This window comes from Tupaia chinensis, unplaced genomic scaffold (assembly GCF_000334495.1).
Source record: "Tupaia chinensis unplaced genomic scaffold, TupChi_1.0 Scaffold000078_1, whole genome shotgun sequence".
Lineage (NCBI taxonomy): Eukaryota > Metazoa > Chordata > Mammalia > Scandentia > Tupaiidae > Tupaia > Tupaia belangeri.
The window spans coordinates 2,332,886-2,346,955 of NW_006159539.1; the positions used below are offsets into that span (position 1 = coordinate 2,332,886).

The window sequence follows — 14,070 nt, forward strand, 5'->3', positions numbered from 1 at the left end:
GCCCGGGGCTCCGCCCGCCGCCACCCCCCCCGTTGGCTCCACAGGTCACTGTCTCAGCCATGCACAGGGGCCCAGCCAGCCACCTCCGGGCCCCTCATCTGCTGGCCCCACCCGTGCCCGCCATGGCCCACTCACGTCCATGTGCTCGCAGAAGACGGAGGAGGCCCCGTACTGGAGACGGCACTGGTGGCCCACGTCGTAGAGGACACCAGGCGGCACCGTGGGGAAATCGATGATGTCCTCGGCAGGAAGGTCGCCCGGGCACTGGCCCCAGCCGCGGCTGCACAGGTGGGATGGGGGACGGGTGAGGCCTGCGCCCCGGGGCAGGAGGACATCCTGCCGGAGCGAGACCCTCAGAGACCTCGGGGTGGGGTGAGTGGGAGGGTGGTGAGGTGGGGTGGGCGCAAGGCCCTCACCGTGTAGGAAAGCCTTGGCCTTGCACTCGGCCAGCCGCCTCCCACCTAATACCCGAGGTCCCCGAGTCTCTCCTCTCACTGCCTGGGCACCCCACTCCCCATGACCAGGCCTCTGCCCAGCTGCTGCCTCCACCTCACTCCTCCAATCCTACCCATGAAGCAGCCCAACGCCCTTCCCTGAGAGGCCTCCCAACCCCCGGCCTCACGTGGGCTGCTCCGAGCTCCTGCAGCCTGCAGCCCCAGCCAGACCCCGAGCAGCCCAGACACGAATCTGGACAACGTCACATCACAGTTGTAACAGAGCCTCCCACGGCCACACCCTGGGCAGACCTGGGGCCATCTGCAGAAGAGCAAGGTCCCGAGGGTAGCCGTGGCCCTGGGAGGAGGGCTGCCCTGCCTGCCTCAGTTGCTCCCTGGGGTCCTCCTGCTTCCTCCAGTCACACTCGCTGGCAGGGGCAGAGAACCGGCCAGACGGGCAGGCACGGTCCATCCACTGCGCTCTGGAAACCATGTCTGAGCCCACAGTTGGTGCTGCCTACAAACCTCACTCGGTGTGTTCCCCACGTAGGGTGGGCTGCAGGCTGACACACCCTGCCCATCCGAGCAGGCCTCTCCTTCCTGGGACTCGGCCCTGCTGCTGGACCCCAGAGGAGATGAGAGGGGGATCCGGCTGGGGAGATGGGCTCTTCTCCGGCCAAGCAGGCGGCACCACCTCCCTGCCTCCCACTGGCTCTCATCTCGTTTGGTGCTGAGGCCCTGGGAAGCCCTGGCTGGCTCAGGCTCTTACCCTCTCTCCACCCTCACTGCCTCACTGCAGGCCCCAAGCCACGTCCACAGGGCATTCCAGCAGCTGAAGGAGGACAGAGGCTGGTCTGTCCATCTGTTCTGGAGCCAGGGTGCTGGGGACACCCTGGGTGGTGTCAGCTGGGAACAAGCCCCGGGGTACTGTGGGGGTGGAAACTATTCTGACTTTCCATCCACTCTCCCATTCTCCCTCTTCTGGTTTTCTGGCTTTTTGTTTTGTTTTGTTTTTAAGAGAGATTTTTGCTATAGGGCGTGTGCACTCACTGGAGAGACAGAAAGAAACAGAAGCGAGAAATCACTCCCGTGGGGGGTTGGCCACTCCACAATCCCTTCTCCTCTGTTCTCTCGGGACATGAGACATGCACACACAGGTGCCCGACATGAGTTTAAGCCGCCAGTCTGGGACTCGAACCGTGGTCGACTACATGGGAGCCCAGCAACATAGCCATTACGCCAACTGCTGATCCCACATTTTATTTTTAAATGGATATATTTAAATGTATGTATACATTATAGCTCTAACACAAAACTAACAAGGTGCAAAGCCCTTTTACTTGGAAGTACAGTGGAACTCCCCAATATTAACCCACTGAGGCATGGCTTGGTTTTTAGTTTTGCTATAGGGCATGTGCGCTAGCCAGAGAGAGACAGACGGGCAGTGAGACTTAAAGTGAGAAATCGCCCCCCAAGGGAAACGGCCACATTACCATCCCTCCTCCTCTTGGGATTTTGGCCAGGCACACACATGTATCTGGCGTGTTTTTCCACCTCCTGGGTCCAAGACTTGAAGTGCAGAGTCAGTCATGTGGGATCCAGCTGTCTAAACCACCATGCCACCTGCTAGGTCCAGTTTTTATTATTCTATTTATTTATTTGCTCATGTGGTCACGAGAGACGGGGAGAAAGCACCCCCACGGGGAATGGCCACCCCCAGCCCTTTCTGCTCTGCTCTCCTCTTGGGGTTTTGGGCACGCGCGCGCACACATGCCGGGTGTGTTTCCAGGCTGCCAGGTCCAGGTGGGATCCAGCCTCTGTAACCTCCACACCACCTGCTGGCCGCTTTTTAGCTTAAATAATGAAAGCTTTGGTTGGAAGGCGCCTGGGCCTTTGAGTGACATATTCCCGGGGACCCCCCAGCTGGCTACCGTGTAACTACAGTACAGGACACTGGGTGAGGCGATGTGTGTGTGTGTGGGGGGGGGACAGTGGCACTGTCACCTGTAACCCACCCCTTGGGAGGAAAGCTCTGGGTAGCCGCCAAAGGCTGTTCCCACGTCCCTCAGGGAAGTGACAGCCTTCTGCTGTGTCTCAGAGGATGGCCATCCCACGGGTGTAGGGAGTAGAGGAGCACGCCCCATGCCCCTGCCTCCGACCAGCCTGTGGGACAGGAGTGGAGGCGGAAGGTCGGGCTAGACTGTGGAGTGTCACGCCATAGCAGGCCGGGTCAGAAGGGCCGGATAGGTTATTTTGAAACTTGGAACTGGTGGAATACCGAGTCCTAAACAATAACCACCCCACAGGGTTCACAGAGAAGTGCAAACGGACGTCAAGAAGCTTGTGGTGGGGGAGGAAGCAGCTTGTGGGAAAACGTCATTAAAGCGTGAGTTTGTTTGGTACAAAAACCTCTGAAATCCAGACACAGATTTTTTTCATAATACTCATTTCCATGAACCCTTCAAAGACCCTCACGTTTCAAAATAGAAATACTGCTTCCGATAATGTGGGGCTGGGCGTGTCCTTCTGCTCACGTGGTGGTATTCACCATCGCAGTAAACTATTTTAACTTTGCTGATTAAACATTTTCTGTGTGGGTCTGCTACAAGGTGCAGGGCTAATATGATGCTCAAGAGAAGCCAGATTTTGGGACCAGCAGTTGGCGTAATGGCTATGTCGCAGGACTCCCATGTAGTCGACCGTGGTTTGAGTCCCAGACCTGGTGACTTAAACTCACGCTGGGCGCGTGTGCGTGCATGCCCAAGATCCGGAGAGGAGAATGGAGAAGGGATTGCAGCGTGGCCATCCCCCCTAGGGAGTGATTTCTGGCTTTTTGTCTCTCTGTCTCTTTCTGTCTGTCTGGTAAGTGCACAGCAAAAACATCTCCAAAAAAAAAAAAAAAAGAAAGAGAGAAGCCAGATTGCACATGCCGATGGTTCAAAACCAGGCCCCATTAGCCTGAAACACGCCAGACATGTGTGGGAGTACCCACGATCCCACGGGCTGTAGGACTGAAGAGGCACCTGGTGTGACCAGACCCTCTGCAGGGTGCTCCTCTCTGTTTCCCTCTGTCCCACTGTCTCTCTGTCTCTCTCTCTCTCACACACATACACACATGCTCTATTACAAAGAAAAAAAAGGTTTCAGGCCAGCCAGCCAGTGGTGTGGTGGTTAAGGCAGCTGGGTCCCACATGGCCAATTGCACAGTTCGAGTCCCAGACCAGTGCCTTGAAAAACACACTACACGTGTGTGCATGCATGCCCAAAATCTCAAGAGGAGAATGGAGGGAAGAAGAGACTGTGGCATGGCCATCCGCTGAGTGAGGTCTCTCTCTCTCTCTCTAGCAAGTACACATGCTCAATAGCAAATAAAAAAAAAAAGGTTTATCTGTTTCCTAATTTTTTTTTATAGTGCTTCATTTGTCTTTAATCTGAAAAACACCCCTTGCTTGCCGGCTATTAGAAGAAAACAGAGAGCCTGCACGGGCAGGGTGAGTCTGGGAGGTCGAGGACAAAGTGGGACCCAAGGCCTGTGAGCCAGGACACAGTAGGAAACAAAGTGAGGTGACAGGACCCGGCCCCGTGGGTGTGAAGTCCCTTCTGTCACATCCTGTCTCTTCTTCAGGGCACTGACAGCCACTGCCCCGGCCAGTACTCCGATTCCCAGCTCTCTTGTCCCTGCCTCAGTCTGGGGGAGGAGACACGCCCCGTCTACCTGCAGGGCCGCGCCCCTGGATTCCGTCCACACGACCTATCACTTGGTAACTGTGGAAACGAGAGGATTAGCAAGTCCACCCTGAGTGCTCGCCCTGTGGGTGGCTCTGTGCTATAATCCCCAACAAACACACAGGCAGTCGCAGTGTCCCCATTTTTGGACACTTAGTGGATAACGTAGCTTGTCTGCCAACACGGGCAGAAACCTGGGCCAGAGTCCAGGCTCTTAAGCACCAAATGAACTGCGCTCTGCCTCCGGGACCACTTCCCAGCCCAGCAAGCCCTCAACACGGGAGGGCAGCGTCCTCAGCTCACATACCGAATGGATGTGGTCATGTCCCTGCTTACGCCCCGCAGGGGAGCCAGCAGGAGGCGCAGAAGGTAAGGCGGCTGAATCCCACATGGCTGACTCCATGGTTCAAGTCCCAGACCCATCGTCTTGAAAAACACACAAGGAGCATGTGTGTGTGTTCCCGAAATCCCAAGAGGAGAATGGAGAAGGGATTGCACAGGGTCACCCCCGAGGGTGCTTTCTCACGTCCCTCCCTCTGTCTCTGGCAAGCACACACGCCCTATAGCAAAAACAACAAAACAAAACGACAACAAAACCACAGGGAGTGGACTTCGAGAAGAACATGTCCTGTAAAGTAGACAGATTTATCTGTTGTCTCTTCTGAAACCCCACTACGAGGGCACTAAGGAATAAACTGGTCATAAATGTGCAGGGTGAGGGAGAGGGAGAGGGAGCAGCGAGGACGGCGTGAATGACGTCGATGGAACCCTGGAGGCCGGAAAGCAGATGCCGAGCACTAGCCGACCTGCCAGGGCAGCAGGCTCTGAGAGCCCAGTGCTGCAGGGCAGGACAGCCCGGAAGGACAGCCATGGTGGGGCCTGGGAATTGGCCCTCAAGGGGCCAGGAGGGCTGAGGACCGAAGGCTGGGTGAGTGTCCACAGCTAATCCCTGACCCTGTACGGCTGGGCGACTGCACCACCCCACTCAGCGAGGGGCCGGAGGTCACTCTCTGGAGAGGGTGAACCAGGAGGGTCTGGCCCAGGAACAGCAGACACAGAGAGACGAAGGGTGAAGGCAGGGGACCCACAGTGACAAAGGGACAAGCAGACGGCACCACTAAAGGGGGAGACACCTGCTGGGCCCCTTCCCCATTTGGATGCCAGAAGGTTGCAGCCAAACCTGCACTCCCCTAAGGGAAGAAGGAGGCTTCCCCAGCTGGAAACTGAATCACTGAAAAACCACCTCACAGGCTGACATCAGAGGGTTTCCCAAAGAGACAGCCCCGTCTCAACCAGTCCCTTGGCAGTGACTTAAGAAAGGCCCACCCAAGTCCACACCCGCCCAACTGGCATCTCTGTCTTCTTCCCATTGGTGAATACAGCCAAGACATTTTAAGAAAATCTTGAATGTAGGGACCAGCAGTGGGCGTAAAGGCTACATCACTGGACTCCCATGTAATCGACCGTGGTTCGGATCCCAGACCCGGTGGCTTAAATTCACACTGGGCATGTGTGCATGCATACCCAAGATCCCAAGGTTAGAATGAAAGACAAGGGATTGCAGTGTGGCCATCCCACCTGGGGGGGTGATTTCTCACTTTCTATCTCTCTGTCTCTCTCCGTCTTTCTGGTGAGCACACATGCCCTATAGCAAAAACCTCTCCAAAAAAAATATTTGAATGTAAAAAAATATTTGAATGTAAAAGAGAATTTTTTAAAAAAAGTAATCCAGGGACAAGCAGATGGCATAGTGGCCATGTTGGACCCCTACGTAGTTGACCACGGTTAGAGTACCAGACCAGACAGCTTAAAACACACCAGGAAGTGTGTGTGTGTGCCTAAAATCCCAAGAAAAGAATAGAGGAGAAGGGACTGCGGTGTGGCCATCCCTCCTGGGAGGTGATTTCTCGCTTTCTCTCTGTCTCTCTGGCAAGTGCCTGTGCCTTATAGCAAAAAAAAAAAAAAAAAAAAAACCTCTAAAAAAAATTGTAATCCAAAGGAAAGGAAAACATTTCAGGCAGCAAAAGAAAAAAAATAATGTCCACATAAGTAAAAACTGATATCAGAAAGATAAGAGAAGATGCTGTACTCATGAAACAAGACTAGGGTAACACAAAGGAGTATCTAGTGAGTAAGAAAGTCCAAGAAGCTTAAAGTATAAGAGACAAAAATCAAAACTTTAATAGAAAGGTTATAAGGTAAATATAAACCTGGTGCTTCCAGAAAACAGATGAAAAAAGTTAAAAAATGAAAAATAAGAAAGAAAACAGTTATTAGGTTCCAGAAAGAGAAACAAGAGAGAGAAAACCTATCGAATAATACAACTTTCCAGGAACTGAAGGACACTAGACTAAACAGCTCCAAGGAGTAACAAAAAAAAATAATAAAAATAGGCCAAAGCACATAATTGTGAAATTTTAAATCACTAAAAAGAGAGAAGGACAATCTTTTTTTGTGTGTGTGTGAGGTTTTTGCTATAGGGCACGTATCCTCACCAGAAAGACAGAGAGAGACAGACAGAAAGCGAGAAATCCCCCCCCGGGGGGATGGCCACGCTGCAATCCCTTCTCCTCCATTCTCTTCTGGGGATCTTGGGCATGCACGCACATGTGCCCGGCGTGAGTTTAAGCCACTGGGTACGGGACGCAAACCGCAGTCGACTACATGGGAGTCCAATGACATAGCCATTACGCCAACTGCTGGTCCCAAGAGAGAGAGACAATCTTAAATGCTTTGAGACTTTTTAAAGGGCACATTCAGGGGCTAGCAGGTAATATGGTGGTTAAGGTGCTGGACTCCTGCATGGTCAACTGCAGTTCGAGTCCCAGACGTGGTGGCTTGCTTTCTCTTCTTTCCTCTCTCTCTGTCTCTCTCTGGTGAGTACATGTGCCCTATAGCAAATTAAAAATTAATAAATAAAATTGACTAAATCATTCTTTTTTTAAAATGTGCACGTTCAAAGGCTTGAGAATGAGGATGATAGAGGACTTCTCGACGGCAGCGTTGGGAATGACGAGACAGGGAAACATGCCCTCCATTTCATGAGGGAGTGTGGCCTTTGACCTCAAAGTCAGCATCAAAGCAAACCAACAGCCGGGCCAGCTCCACGGCTCAGGCAGCAGCCCCCAGACTGTGGAGCTGGAAGCCACGTGCTGACTGTGGTCTGAGTCCCTGTCCTGAAAACCTGCCGGGTGCACACGCATGTGCCCAGGACCCTGATGGGCTGGAGGAGGGGATCGCAGCATGACTGGGCCTTGGGAGGGTGCCCTGCCCCTCTCTCATGTGTTCTCATGCCTCTACCGTAAATAAAAATGCTGTGATCCCTTCTCTTTCCTTTCGTGACTCTGGGCATGCATGCACACACGCCCGGTGTGCTCCTCAGACCATCTTATCTGGGACTCGAACTGTGCGGTCAGCCGTGTGGGATCTAGTTTACCCAACCACCAGGCCACAGGCTGGGCCGAGTTAAACACTCTTACATTTGCATTTCAAATCGGCGATGCACAAAATAAACAGTGAAGTGGACACTCACATTCTAAATTATTACATCTTTGTTACTTAGAACATTAAGCAGCACATCGGAAACACCATCACAAATGAAATGTACAGACAAGAAAGGAAAAAGCTTTCTGCTTTTCAGTCCCTTTACTGGCCTGTACCCCCGGCTTTCCACCGGCCCACAGGGTTGGCCCTGCGCCTCCTTCCCTGCCCCTGTTCACACAGGCTCACTCAGTGTCCTGAAGTTCCCTGACACCACCTGCTCCTCGGGTCTGCAGGCCTTTGCTTATGCTGCCTCCACCGGGGCCATTCATTCCCCCCTCTGCGTGTTCCAAACCCTTGCTCATCCTTCAAGATTTAACTCACATGTCCCTTCCAGGAAGCCACCTGGGACCTGGCCTCATGACTGTATCAGGCGCCTCTCTGCACCTCCAGCTACCTGGGCACTGCAACGTCACTGCGTCCCCCACGTCAGCCTTCACCTCTCCCGCACAGACCTGACCTCCCTCTGAGTCTCCCGCATCGACCCTGTGCTCCCGGTCTGGCCTCAGTGCCCAGAGCTACGGGGGACTTACTCGAGGAACCTGGTGATGTACTGGCAGCTGCAGCGGGACCAGGTGAGGGGCACGGCGTCGTACAGGAGCTGTGGAGACATGATGAAAGGCCGTTTCCCATAGGGCTCACAGTCATTGCCGCTTCCGTCATGCTGAATGCCAAAACTGTGTGGGAGCAAGGCCCCAGGGGCGGGTGAGTTGGCGGGTCTCAGGCCCTCTGAGCCCTGTTCCCTTCATGTAAACTGAGTCTCACAGCTGGTGTCCCATGGGGTCCTCCTCCAGGTGCATCAGCCTGAGGCTGAAACGAAGGCTGGGGACCCAGAGCAGCCCCGCTCCTGCCCATGGTGACCCCACAGCTCCGCTGGCCCCAAGCACAGGCTGACAAGTCCAACACTGCTCTTAGTCGCAAGGCCGTGCCCTTGAGTGGAGGGATCTGAGCTGAGGCATCCCAGAAAGGTCTCCGGAGACCATGGTTGCAAAGTACACAAGGAAAGTGCTGTTTCTTGAGCACCTGCTAAGTGCTAAGCACTTTCAGAAATGCTGTCTCACCCACTCTTCACTATTACCCACAGAAAGCTTAAGGAAACACCCAGGGTAACACGGCTAGGAAGAGGCTGAGTTACAACAGTGACCCACAGAAAGCTTAAGGAAACACCCGGGGTAACACGGCTAGGAAGAGGCTGAGTCACAACAGTGACCCACAGAAAGCTTAAGGAAACACCCGGGGTAACACAGCCAGGAAGAGGCTGAGTTACAACAGTGCTCTTCCACCGCTGGCGGCTTCAAGGCCCCACAGCATGGCCTTCACCCGGGGAACTAGCACCTCTGAAGGGAGGACCCCAGTCTGCCCAGCCACCACTTGGCTTGCTGCACAACCCCCGGAGCTGCACCTTCACCAGCCAGACAGCTCAGGCACAGGTGGCCAAGGGCGTGGCCGTGCTTAGAGCTCCCAGCAGCGTACCGGATAGAGGGAGCCTGGGACATCACAAATCTCACCCCTTGAACTATGGAGGGCACACAAGCCCAGAGAGGGCAGGGCACTTGCCCAGGGTCACAGAGCAGCAGGAGGGATGGGGTGGGAAGCAAGAGTCAAATTGCAGGCACAAAGGGCAGTGGGGAGGAACAGCCAGACCGTGCGTGGCCTTCTGGCCCCTTCCAACCCCCTCAGGAAGTCCTTCCCCAGGCCAGTCCCGGAGCTGCCAGGCAGGCCTCTGTCCTATTGCAGGGAAACAGCCCTGCCCCACGGTGGAGACAGTGCACGGGCAGCTGGCCGCCCCTCCCCAGACAACATCCTTCCCCAGGACTGTGTGACCCATGGCCCGGCCGCCCAGAGCCCCACGTGGCAGTGAGGGCAGATGTGTTACCTGTGCCCGAGCTCGTGGGCCACGGTGAAGGCCAGCGGCAGGCCGCTGTCCTCGCTGACGCTGCAGCTGCGGTGTGGCTGGCACATGCCGGCCACGTGGGACAGGCCCAGGGTCTCGCAGGGCCGGTTCATGGCCACACACAGGTCCTTCCTGCACGGGCAGAGAAGCAGCGTTCAGGCCGACCTGGCCAGGCGGAGCTAGTCCCTCTGCTGACCCTGACAGGAGCAGGAAGGATGCCCCCACATCGCTCTGTGACATCAGGCCAGTGTGGTGGCCAGCCCCCTGTGCAGACCTGGGGGCACGCCTGTGCAGAGAACCCCTCCTGCTGCCCAGCAGGGGTGCTGCAGAAGGGGCAAGATGAAGCAACTCCTCTTTGACCACCTGGTGGGGTGATCAGGGCAGCCAGAGAGAGAGAGAGAGAGAGAGAGAATCTTGTATGTTGCCCAGGCAGGCCTAGAACTTAGGATCCTCCTGCTTCAGCGTCTGGAGTAACTGGGTTGCAGAAGCCATCCAAAGCATCCAAACATTACATATAGTACCCAGTACTACGCACAACACTCAGTACAATATAAACGCTTTGGAAACTGTTGCTACACTGTACTGGGGTCTTTGTATTCTTTTGCATTGTTTTATTTTTCCAAATATTTTCTATCCATGGTTAACTGGATCTGTGGATGCACAACCAACAGACACTGTGTACACCCATGTATGTGTGTGCGTGTGCACACATGCACACACACACACACACACACACACACACACACACACACACACAAAGTGCCCGTAGAACTGGTGAAATCTGAGCCGGCCTGTGCATCACAGCAGCGTCTTCCTGGCTGGAATTCCGTACAGCAGCTATGCATGATGCTACCGCGGGGGAAACCAGATGAAGGGCACATGGGACTCTCTGTTATTTCTGACAACCCCGTGAGAATCAACCATTATTTCAAATTAAAAAGACCTCCCAAGCGCTGACAGACCCAGCCTGGGGCTAAGGTGTGCAAATTCTCATCCACATGGGATGCCCGAGAGCAGGGTCAGTCTCCCCCGCCGGAGGTTCCCCTGCTGCCCCTCCCACCCCGGGGCTAGCGTCACCTGGTGATCAGGATGGCAGTGTCGTGGTGCAGGGGGTGGCTGTCCCCCTTCATGTTGATGTTTTTCTGCCACTTGCAGAAGCTCCGGAGGGTGTTGTCTGCGTGGTGCGTGATCTTCAGGTCCTCCTGAGGCAGAGAGAGCAGCCGTATGCATTCCCTGAGCATCCCGAGGGTCGGGCCCTCTCCCCTCCATGGATGGGCCCAGGGCCCGGGGGAGGACAAGCAGCCAGGTCTGGGGGAGCTGAGACCTGGGAAAGGGTCAGCCGGGGTGGAGGTAGGGGACAAAGGCCACTGCCCAGGCCAAGGAGGCTGTCACCGTGCCCCTCCACACAGGGGAGCATGGGTGATGGGGTTGAGGGCCTGGCAGTCGGTGGCCATCACCGGGGGCAGTCAGGGCCAGGGGGCCTCTTACCTCCTCTTCTTCCAGCAGGATGAGACGCACGATGGTGATGTGGATGGGGTTCCCAATGCTGGGGTCATGAAACAGGCCGTCCACCTGCCCAAGAGATGGGTCAGGGTGAAACCCGAAGAAGACACGGGTAGCCAAAGGCCGAGAGCAGGCCCACCGCGTTATGCAGGGAGACTTGCCCAGTGCACACAGACAACTCCTGACAGTCGACACGTGCAATGGTGCATGAGCGTCTCCACACCTGCACCCACACACACACTGCCCCAACCCAGTGACGGCAGGGCCTGGGGAGGACAAGAAGCCTTCCCAGCCCCCCCCCCAGCCCCCCGGGCCACGGCCTGTCCTGAGCACCAGGCTGGGATCCACTTCCGAGCGCCAGCTCTGTCCCTACCCAATGCAGCCACAACAGCTCAGACCTCGAGATGCTGGCTTCCTGGCCCCTCTCAGGGCCCTGACTCTGCCAACTCTGTCCTGCTCTGGGACAGGCCTGCAGTTCCCTTACCCTGGGATGCCAGGCCCAGCACCAGAAGAGAGACCTCCAGCGCACTGTGAGACCCAGGCCCCCAGGGTCTTCCTACTGGGCTGTCCCGTCCTCCCTTGGGCTGCCAGCCATGAGGCCAAGGGGGTGGTGTACATGTCCCCCAGAGGCCTCCATGACTACAGGGGCTTCAAACTGAACCCCAGAGGGAAACCAGAAGGTGTGCGGAGGAACGGAGAGGTGGGTGAAAGTGATTGGCTTTTTTTTTTTTAAGTTTCTGGGTGGTTGTTTATTTGCCTAGGGCACATGAGCTCACAGAAGAGACAGTGAGAGGGAAAGTGAGAAACTGCCCCCCAGGGGGAATGGCCACGCCGCAATTTCTTCTCCATTCTCCTGTCGGGATTCTGGGCATGTATGCACATGTGCATACAAGCTTCAAGCCACTGGGCCCACGACTTGAACTGCGAAGCTGGCCTAGCACCTTAACCTCCATGCCACCTGCTGGCCCTGCGATTTGCTCTTTTAAAGCTCCCTCTGAACATAAACAAGGCCAGACCACAGCTGGGGACAGCTGTCTGCTTCCCAGCAGGCAGCGGAGGCAGGACAGGGTGGTCAGAAGCTGGTTTCTGACAACACACCACGAAAACCCGTCCCCAGATAGCCAAGAAGGCACGAGAGCTCCCGCCAGCTTCCGGGTCTCTCAGGCAGAGGCCCCAAGTGGTAAGAACAGGAAGGAGGGGCCCTCAGGCCAGACCCTGGCCTTGACCTGCCCCAGCCCAGGGACCAGGCCCTGCCATCGCCGGCCCCCCCGGCCCCCGCCTTACCATGTTCATGATGGTCAGCACATAGCTCTCCACCTGCGGCTGCCCGTGGTACTCCACCATCTTGGCGTCAGCCACCACCAGGGTCTCCACCCACTTCTCTTTGCTGACAGAGCGCTTGTGTCGACGCCTCGGTCGCCGCTGCCGCTGCTGCTGCTCCCAGCGCTCCCTCTGAGACTCCAGCTCTGGGGACCCTGCAGGTCCCGGAAAGTGTCCCCAGTGAGGCAGAGTAAGTAAGCTGCTGGCAACTCGACCCAGACACCCGTCTCGGACCTCTGCTCAGCAGTGAGCTCTCTAGGGGGCCACGAGAACCGCGCCGGGAGCAGAAGCCTGGATTCCCCGCCAGGCTCCACCTGCACCCTGTGCTGTGTGACCTGGGCCTGGCCACTCTCCTGTGATTCTGGGGTTCCCTGACTGACAGTAGAACTAAGCTGATCTGCCTCACAGGGAGGCTGTGGGGGAGGGGCAAAGGAAATGAGGGACATAGTAGGGACCTCCTGGGCCCGACAAACTGTGGGGTTTGTGTGTCCAGCAGGTGGCCAAGCCCACTAGAGGCCTACTCCTCTGCCCAGGCTGCCCCCTAGGACCTACGAAGTCAGGGGAAACTGAGGCCAAGAAGTGTGCCCCAGCTGTGGGCAGCTTGAGCTCAGTGTCAGCTGGGTAGTCCCCAAACCCCAGCAGCCCTCGGTGGGTGGGCAGCTCCTGCCTGGACTGGCTGGCACCACAGCACTCTGCACAGGGACACTCTAGGTCCCAATAGCAGAGGTCACCTCTTCCAAGTGGGAGGGGAGGCAGGTACCTGGCTGATGGCCCTGCTGAGGATGGGCGTGGCCCGGCCTGGTCACTCATGGAAGGAAGGTTGGCAGAGCCAGGGGTGCCACAGAGGGTTAGAGGGGAGGATGCCGAAGGAGATGGAGCCCAGGTTGGGGATGCAGGTGAGGTGGGAGCGAGGGAGGCCGTGCAGGGCATCAGCTCGAGCAGGCCTGACCAGCCATGGGCCTAGGGCATGCCTAAGGGCACCACTACGGTGCTGCGTCTGTCTGTCTGTCTGTGTCCCTCTGGCCCAGGTGGAACAGGGCATGGGGATGTTGAGAGGGGCTTCCAAAACAGAGTCCTGTGTGTCTCCTGAAACACCCCTACCCTGGAGCATACCTTGCACCCCACAGGTGCCTAAAGTGCTGGGGTCCCCCTGCTCTGTCTGCCCCTCAGGGGCCTGGCGCTTGTACACCACGTGAGGCTGGGCATGGCCAGGCCGGGCAGGGGCGCCGTCCAGGGGCTCGATGAAGTAGTCCTCGTTGGAGAGCTGGAACACACCTTTCTGGGGACAAAGCACCGGGTCACAGGGGAAAGGCTGGCGCTCACTGCTCTTCCTACATCCCGTGAGCGGGCATGGCCCTGCGGGTTGTGGCCAGCTGCACCCATTGTGGGGCTGACCACGGGCATGCTGCACTCTCCCCCGCCCAGACCGATGTCCTACCATTTTGCATGGCCTAAAGTTTCAGGGCGGCTCACTCAGGAGCCCTGGCACATGGCCCCACACACCCGCCTCACTGGGAGGAACAGTCTGAAAAGATCATCCCCAGAGTCCGAGGCGGTGCCCAGAACTGCAGCCACGTCAGGCCCCCGGGTCGTCTAGCATCTCCTTGGCAGGCCGCCGTCTCCCGCCACTGCACCCCCTCCCAACTGGCCAGC

At 56.6% G+C, this 14,070-nt stretch overlaps 1 protein-coding gene across 1 annotated transcript in view; it reads right to left on the bottom strand.

Annotated features, from left to right (window-relative positions):
- Positions 1 to 14,070, bottom strand: part of ADAMTS7 (ADAM metallopeptidase with thrombospondin type 1 motif 7) — a 59,619-nt gene that overhangs the window by 39,781 nt on the left and 5,768 nt on the right. The window contains 7 exon segments of the mRNA XM_027768977.1: positions 136 to 280; positions 8,234 to 8,377; positions 9,577 to 9,726; positions 10,672 to 10,796; positions 11,083 to 11,166; positions 12,382 to 12,572; positions 13,531 to 13,696. Of these exon segments, the coding sequence (XP_027624778.1) occupies positions 136 to 280; positions 8,234 to 8,377; positions 9,577 to 9,726; positions 10,672 to 10,796; positions 11,083 to 11,166; positions 12,382 to 12,572; positions 13,531 to 13,696 (1,005 nt within the window).